At 50.2% G+C, this 8,083-nt stretch overlaps 1 protein-coding gene across 1 annotated transcript in view; it reads left to right on the forward strand.

Annotated features, from left to right (window-relative positions):
• LOC103205683 (complement C3-like) overlaps positions 1–8,083 on the forward strand; it is a 215,899-nt gene that overhangs the window by 158,914 nt on the left and 48,902 nt on the right. The window contains exons 6-12 of the mRNA XM_042782324.1: positions 1,827–1,921; positions 2,036–2,118; positions 2,204–2,294; positions 2,447–2,549; positions 2,750–2,876; positions 3,142–3,257; positions 3,343–3,489. Of these exons, the coding sequence (XP_042638258.1) occupies positions 1,827–1,921; positions 2,036–2,118; positions 2,204–2,294; positions 2,447–2,549; positions 2,750–2,876; positions 3,142–3,257; positions 3,343–3,489 (762 nt within the window). The remainder of the gene's footprint in view (positions 1–1,826; positions 1,922–2,035; positions 2,119–2,203; positions 2,295–2,446; positions 2,550–2,749; positions 2,877–3,141; positions 3,258–3,342; positions 3,490–8,083) is intronic.

Genomic DNA, 8,083 nt, shown 5'->3' on the forward strand with positions numbered 1-8,083 from the left:
TCCTGACTGCTGCTTCCATTGGTGTCGATTGTAGAACCAAGCAATGTGAAGTCTTTGACAACTTCAATCTTTTCTCCATTTATCGTAATGTTGCTCATAGGACCAGTTGTGAGGATTTTTGTTTTCTTTATATTAAGATGTAATCCATACTGCAGACTGTATTCTTCAATCTTCATCACTAAGTACTTCAAGTCATCCTCACTTTCAGCAAGCAAAGTTGTGTCGTCATCGTATCGCAGGTTGTTAATGATTCTTCCTCCAATCTTAATGCCACATTCTTCTTCATATAGTCCAGCTTCTCTGATTATTTGCTCAGCATACAGATTGAATATGTATGGTGAAAGAATACAACCCTGATGCACTCCCTTCTTCATTTTAAACCATGCAGTGTTCCCTTTTTCTGTTCGAACAACAGCCTCCTGGTCTATGTACAGGTTCCTAATGAGTACATTTAAGTGTTCTGGAATTCCCATTCTTCTCAATGTTATCCACAATTTGTTATGATCCACACAATCAAATGCTTTTGCATAGTCAATAAAATGCAAGTAAACATCTTTCTGGTATTCTTTGCTTTGAGCCAAGATCCGTCTGACATCAGCAATGATATCCCTCATTCCACATCCTCTTCTGAATTCATCCCGCACCTCTGGAAGTTCTCTGTCAATATACTGCTGCAACCGTTTTTGAATTATCTTCAGTAAGATTTTACTTGTATGTGATATTAATGGTATTGTTCTATAATTTCCACATTCTGTGGGACCACCTTTCTTTGGAATGGGTACAAATATGGATCTCTTCCAGTCAGTTGGCCAGGTAGCTGTCTTCCAAATCTCTTGGCATAACCAAGTGAGTGCCTCCAGCGGGGCATCCGCTTGTTGAAACATCTCAATGGGTATTCTGTCAATTCCTGGAGCCTTGACCTTTACCAATTCCCTCAGCGCAACTTCTTCCTTCAATACCACTGGTTCTTGAACATATGCCACCTCCTGAAAGGATGAAGGTCGACCAGTTGTTTTTTGTACAGTGACTCTGTGTATTCCTTCCATCTTCTTTTGATGCTTCCTGCATCATTCAATATTTTTCCCATAGAATCTTTCAATATTGCAACTTGAGGCTTCAATTTTTTCCTCACTTCTTTCAGCTTGAGAAATACCGAGCATGTTCTTCCCTTTTGGTTTTCTAACTCCAGGTCTTTGCACTTTTCATTATAGTAATTGGCTTTGTCTGCTTGAGCTGCTCTTTGAGAAATCTTCTGTTCAGCTCTTTTATCTTGGTTCAAACCCACCAGCCACTCCTCAAAGGAAGATTGGACAATCTACTTTTGTAGTGGATTCCACCTCAGAAACCCAAGTAGAGGTCACTATGAGTCGGATCCGACTCAATGGCAGTGAGTTTGTTTTAGTTTGGTTGGTGGCGTAGTGCCTAAGGCACTTGACTGCTAACTAGAAGGCCGATGGTTCAAACCCACCAGCCACTCCTTGGAAGGAAGATGGGGCAATCTATTTCCGTAGTGATACCGCCTCAGAAACCCAAGGAGGGGCCGCTATGAGTTGGGTCCAACTCTACGGCACATAACAACAACAACAAGCCAACAAAGCAAGTGCCATTATTATCTTAATTTTACGGATGGACAAGCACAGAGAAGTTAAGAAACTCACCCACAGTCACATAGCTTGCAAGTGGCACTGTAGGCATTTGAGCTCAGGTTCATGCTCTTCAATGCTGCCCCCATGTAGACAGGGTGCAGAGAGGGCATCCAGACATAGAGGTTAGGGGAGCCGAGGGGCTGAGCCTGGCCTCTGATTCCCTCCCCCACCTCCCCGCAGACCCCCGATGGCATTCTCATCAAGAGAGACACCTTGTCATCTCAAAATCAGATCGGCATTTTGCCCTTGTCTTGGAACATCCCAGAGCTGGTCAAGTATGACGGGCCTTCCCAGAGGGGGTTTTGGGCTCCCCTATCCCCAGAGCAGGAGTAAGGGGGCTGTGAGGCTGGGCCAGGCCACTCACCCGGCCCTCCCCGACCCCGCTCCAGCTTGGGGCAGTGGAAGATCCGAGGCCACTACGAAGATTCTCCACAGCAGGTCTTCTCCACGGAATTTGAGATAAAGGAGTACGGTAAGGGGAGGCAGGAGCGGGCGGGACCACCCACCCTGGACCGCCGGCCCCTTCTGGCCCCGCTACCATCCTCTGTCCCCCACAGTGCTACCCAGCTTTGAGGTCCAAGTGGAGCCCACCGAGAAATTCTATTACATCGACGAGCTCAGGGGCCTGGAGGTCGTCATCACGGCCAAGTAAGGAGGGGTGGGGCCAGCTGAGCGGAGGGGCGGGGCCGGGCCGGGAGGGGCGGGGCCGGGCCAGGAGGGGCGGGGCCCGGGCCGGGCCGGCTCTAGGTCCTCGGCTGGCTTTCCAGGAGCAGGGCTCTGAGACCCTCTTCGCCTCACAGGTTCTTATATGGGAAGAACGTGGATGGAGTGGCCTTCGTCCTCTTCGGCGTGCAGGATGGCGACCAGAGGATTTCGCTGACCCAGTCCCTCACCCGCGTCGTGGTACCTGCCAGCGGCCCCGCTGAGACCTTCCCCCGTCTGGGTGTCCTCGCGCTCTCTCTGGCCCTCTCCACCCTCCCGGACCCTCCCTCGTGTCCCCTGGCCCCTCTGAGCCCTCTTCCCTCTGAAACCCCCTCTCCTCTTTGAGCTCTCACCCCTCTATCTGCGGCTCCCCGCCCTCCTGAGCCCTCATCTCCCCCCAGATTGAGGATGGCACCGGGGAGGCGGTGCTGAGCCGAGATGTCCTGCTGAAGGGGGTGCAGCCCTCCCAGCCCGAAGCCCTGGTGGGGAAGTCCTTGTATGTGTCGGCCACTGTCATCCTGCACTCAGGTGAGGCCTGGTCTGCACCCAGGGCCCAGTCCACAGAGAGGGGAGACCCTCAGAAGACAAAGCCCGGGTCCAAGGGACCGCCCTGTCTGAGAGAAGGGGAGGCCCGGTCCAAGGCAGGAGGCTCGGTCTGAGGGAGGCTTGGTATGAAGATGGGGTTTGAGGGAGAAGGCCCAGTCTGAGGCTGGAAGTGGGGTCCAGTCTGAGGTGGGGAAGCCCAGCCTGAGGGGGAGGCCCAGAAGTCTGCCCTCACAGCTGGCCCCCCCAGGCAGCGACATGGTGGAAGCAGAGCGCACCGGGATCCCCATCGTGACCTCCCCCTACCAGATCCACTTTACCAAGACACCCAAGTTCTTCAAGCCAGCCATGCCCTTCGACCTCATGGTGAGACCCTGGGTGGGGCTCCACCCCTGCCCCCCTGATTCTCCACCCCTCCGGATCCCCCTCCACCTGCCCTTGTCCCCCACAGGTCTTCGTGACGAACCCCGATGGATCTCCAGCCCGTCAAGTCCCTGTGGTGGCCCAGGACACCGAGGTGCAGGCCTTAACTCAGGCAGACGGCGTGGCCAAGCTGAGTATCAACATGCCCAATAGCCGGAGCCCGGTGGCCATCACTGTGAGTCGGGGCCCTGTGGGCGCCTGTTTTGGTTACCTAGTGCCGCTGTAACAGAAGATACCACAAATGGGGTGGCTTGAACAAACAGGAGTTTATTCTCTTACAATGTGGAGGCTTTAAGTCCGAGTTCAAAGTGGCAGGTTCTTGAAGCTGGGTAAATCCCCTCAACCTTGGGCTTCAGCTCTGCTTCCTGCTCCCGGTCCCCTGGAGCTAGAGGCTTTTCTTCACTCAGACAGCTGCTGGCTACTGAGGCTCACAAGCCCAAGGTTGACAAGTAAAATGGCACAGTCCCAATGTTACCAAACAACATGGCAGGCCACTAACTCAAGTCATTGAAAGCCCCAAGGTCAGCAGAACATAGCAGGCTGCTGAACAATGACCCAGCTACATGCAGGGTTCAAGTGTGCCATAAGCTAGAGACCATTCCCAAAGCTGTTTCTTACATGCAGGAAGCAGACCACATCCCCAAAGCAGCTACTCAGCTGCTCCAATAGATTCCACCATGGAGTTAATTACCAATCTCATCATGGGGAATAACTACCACCAGCTGCCCAGCCACTCAACCAGGCACAGCCAAGTTGACATACAAACTTAACTACCTCAGCACCCCACTGGGAGAACCCCTTTATGTGCACAGAGGGGTCCTGCCATGTGCAGAGGGATGTTCTCATTTGCATAAAGTCTTCTCATTTGCACAGAGGGTTCTCATTTGCACAATGGGGTCCTGCATTTACATACAGGGATTACTGCTCTTCTTCATTTGCACAGGGGAGTCCTGACGTTTACATACAAGGGTTCTGTCATTTAAACAGAAATGTTTTCATTTGCATGGAGAGGTTCTCATATAAACATCAGAGTCTGGCCACCTGCCGAGAGAGGTCCCATCATTTGCAGAATTGTGTCCTGACATTTACATGGAGGGGTTGTCCGCTTGCATAGAGGGGTTCTTTCTTTGCACAATGAGACTCTGTCATTTACACAGAGAATTCTGATTTGCATAGAGGGGCTCCCTGTTTGTATCAAGGGGCCCTGTATTTGCATAGCAGGGGTCTCATTTGCATACTAGGGTCTTGTAGTTTGCATAGAGGGGTTCCTTGGGACAGTGGGGTTCTGATATGCATAGAGAGGGTCTCATTTGCACAGAGGGGTTCTTTCTTGGTACAGAAGCATCCTGACATTTGCATGGAGGGGCCCTGTCTGTGCACAGTGGGGTCCTGCCGTCTGCTTAGCGGGGTTCATGTTTAGATGAATGGGGCTCTTTCACTGGCATGCAGTGGGTCTCCCATGCACCTGGAGAGGGCCCCACTCACACATGCAGTTCTCTGCTTTCATGGAGGAGTCTGAGTCCTGCTGCGAGGGCCCTTTAGGTTACATGTGTGCATGGTGGGTTTAGTTCTGGTTCTGTAGCCTTGGCTGTGTTGTGCCTCTCTGGGAGGGGACGTGGCCCATGTATACGCTGCAGATGTTTTCAGCTGTCTTCAGGGGCCCCTGCCCCAGTCCTTGGCCATGTTGCACCTCGTTGGGAGGAGACACAACTCATATGCACACTGCAGATGTGTGCAGCTGTTGTCAGGGGCACCCATCCCACTCCTAGGCTGGGTGCCCTCTCTTTGCTGGAAGCTATGTATTAGTCAACTACTGCTGCTGTAACACATTACCCCAAACTTTGGGACTTAACAATACAACGTTATTATCTGAGAGATCTGGAGGTCAAAATCCAAAGTCAGTCTCAATGGGTTAAAGCTGAGGGTTCGGCAAGGCTGCTTCCTACTGAAGGCTCTCAGGAAGAATCCACTCACTGGTGTTTTCCAGCTCTGACAGGCCACCCGCATTCCTTGACTAGTGGCCCTCCTCCATCTTCCAATGGAGCACAGTGTTTTCCAGTCTCTCTCTCTGACCTCTGCTTCTATCATCACATCTCCTCTTTCGTTTGCTGCTATCAGCTCCCATGGAGTCAGCCCCCAACTCATGGTGACCCCATGCACATGGAACAAAACACTGCCTGCTCCTGCGCCATCCCCATGAGCAGTGGGGGGTCAGATCCTGGCAATCCATAGGGTTTTCATCAGCTGTTTTTTGGAAGTGGATCACCAGGTCTTTCTTCCTAGTCCATCTTAGTCTGGAAGCTCCCCTGAAGCCTGTTTAGCATCCTACCAACACGCAAGGCTCCAGGGACAGACGGGTGGGGGCTCTGAAGGAACTTCACTGGCCGGGACTCGATCCTGGGTCTCCTGAATGGAAGGCAAGGATTCTCCCACCGAGCCACTGCTACTCTCCTGTCTTTCCTGACCAAAGACCCCAAACCACTGCTGTGCAGTCAACTCCAGTTCACAGGGACCTCACAGTGTCAGCATAGAGCTGTGCTCTGTAGGATTTCCAATGGCTGATTTTTCTTTTTTTCCAGGTTATACTTTTTTTTTTTTTAATTGTGATTTGGGTGAAAATTTACAGAGCAAATTCACTTTCCATACAGCAGTTCACATACACTTTCTCTCATGACATTGATCACAATTCACCACAATGCAACAGCTCCCCTCCCACTTCCTCCCCATAGTTACCTCTTCCCTGTGTCCATCCCTCCACTCACTCCTGCCCCCTGAGCTGTCTCCCTGTGTATAAGCAGCCCTTCTTTCTCCCATGATTGTTCTCTCCAAGAAGTGTATCTACCTCAGGTAAATGTTCAACTCATATGCCTGTCTATTGTTTGGCTGGAAGCCACAGGTGTGGGTTCCATTCCAGATATGAAGGTCAGCTAGGGGTCATAGTTGCAGTGGTTCCACCAGACTCTATCGGACCAGCAAACCTGGTCCACCCCCCTTTTTTTTTCTCCAAATGAATTTGAGTTTTGTTCCACATTGTTCTCTCTCTATATCCAGGATCTCCTACGTAGATCCCCTTCCAAGTGGATGATAGTGGTAGCCGGACACCATCTAGTTCTTCTGGTCTCCTAGTTGTACAGGCTGCAGATGGTGTACCAGTTGCTAGGACCAAATGTTTCCATGAATCTCCAGTTTTCCTCATTCCTCTTTGCTCTGGACGAGGAGAGACCCATTGTTGCATCTAGATGGCAGCTTGCAAGCTTTTAAGATCCCAGTCTTAAGTAGGAGTGTAATAATGTTTTGTGCAGTATGTTATGCCAGTTGAGCTTAATGTCTCCTGCAGCTATGGTCCCGAGCCCACAGGTTCAACTACTTGCTCCCTCTGGGTAGCTGGCTGTAACCAAGAAGTGACAACAACCTTGTCCCTTGTCAGCTCTACTATACACCTGGGAATTCAGATTGTACAAATAAACTTATAGGACCATTGTCTGCCAACCCTATATATGGTCTTGAGTATACTACCCACTTCATAGACATACCTACTAGTTCAGCCTGTCCACCCATCTATCCATCCGTCAAAAGGGTTCATCTTTGTTGTCTGTACCTCCCATATACCTCTCTATGTCTTTCTCTTCCTCAATGCCACCATATTGATCACTCACATTTGGTACATTGCCCTTCTCTTCACCCAAATCAATACTTGTCCCTACCTATTTAACAGTGTTCCTTTCCCTCCCCTCCCACCCCTGGTAACCAACAAAGAAAATTTCCTTCCATAGATAAACCTTCCCTTGACTTTTATAATAATGGACTAATACAATATTTGTCCTTTTGTGATTGACTTATTTCACTCAGCTTAATGTCCTCCAGGTTCATCCACGTTATGTGGTGTTTTGTAGATTCTACACTGTTCTTTAGCATTGCATAGTATTCCATTGTGTGTATGTACTACAGTTTGGTTATCCATTCCTCAGTTGATGGATACCTAGGTTGTTTCCATCTTTTGGCTATTGTAAATAGTGCTGCAATGAACGTGGGTGTGCATATGTCTGTTCTTGTCATGGCTTTCACTTCTTTAGGATATATACCTAGTAATGGAATGGCTGGGCCAAATGGTATTTCTATTTCCAACTTTTTAGGGAGTCGCCATAATGCTTTCCACAATGATTGTACCATTTTACAGTCCCACCAGCAGTATATGAGAGTCCCAATCTCTCCACATCCTCACCAGCATTTGTTATTTTCTGTCCTGTTGAAATCAATGGCTGATTTTGCTACTAGTCAATGGCTGATTTTTCAAAAGTAGACACCAGGCCTTTCTTCTGAGGTGCCTCTGGGTGGACTCGACCCTCCAACCTTCTGGTGAGCAGCCCAGCCTTTAACTGTTTGAGCCACCCAGGGACTCCTGTTGCTGGGTGCCATTGAGTCGATTCTGACTCATTGTGACCCCACGTGATGGAGCAGAACTGCCCCATAGGGTGTCCTAGACTATAATCTTTTGGGGAGCAGATTGCCAAGCCTTTCTCCTATAGAGCCACTGGGTGTATTCGAACTGCCAGCCTTTCGGTTAACAGCCAAGCACTTAAGCGTTGTGCCACCTGAGCTCTTTAAGGGACTCCTACTCCCATCTTATAAAGACTTGAGTGATGACATTGGGCCGCCTGGATAAGCCGAGGTCCCCTCCCCTCTCAGCATTCTTAACTCAATCTCATCTGCACCATCCCTGTTGCCATGTGGAAGTCCCAGGTCCCGGGGATTAGGATGGGGCACTACTG

This window comes from Orycteropus afer, unplaced genomic scaffold, assembly GCF_000298275.1.
Source record: "Orycteropus afer afer isolate SDZICR_OR568_19922 unplaced genomic scaffold, OryAfe1.0 scaffold00291, whole genome shotgun sequence".
In the NCBI taxonomy this organism is placed as follows: Eukaryota; Metazoa; Chordata; class Mammalia; order Tubulidentata; family Orycteropodidae; genus Orycteropus; species Orycteropus afer.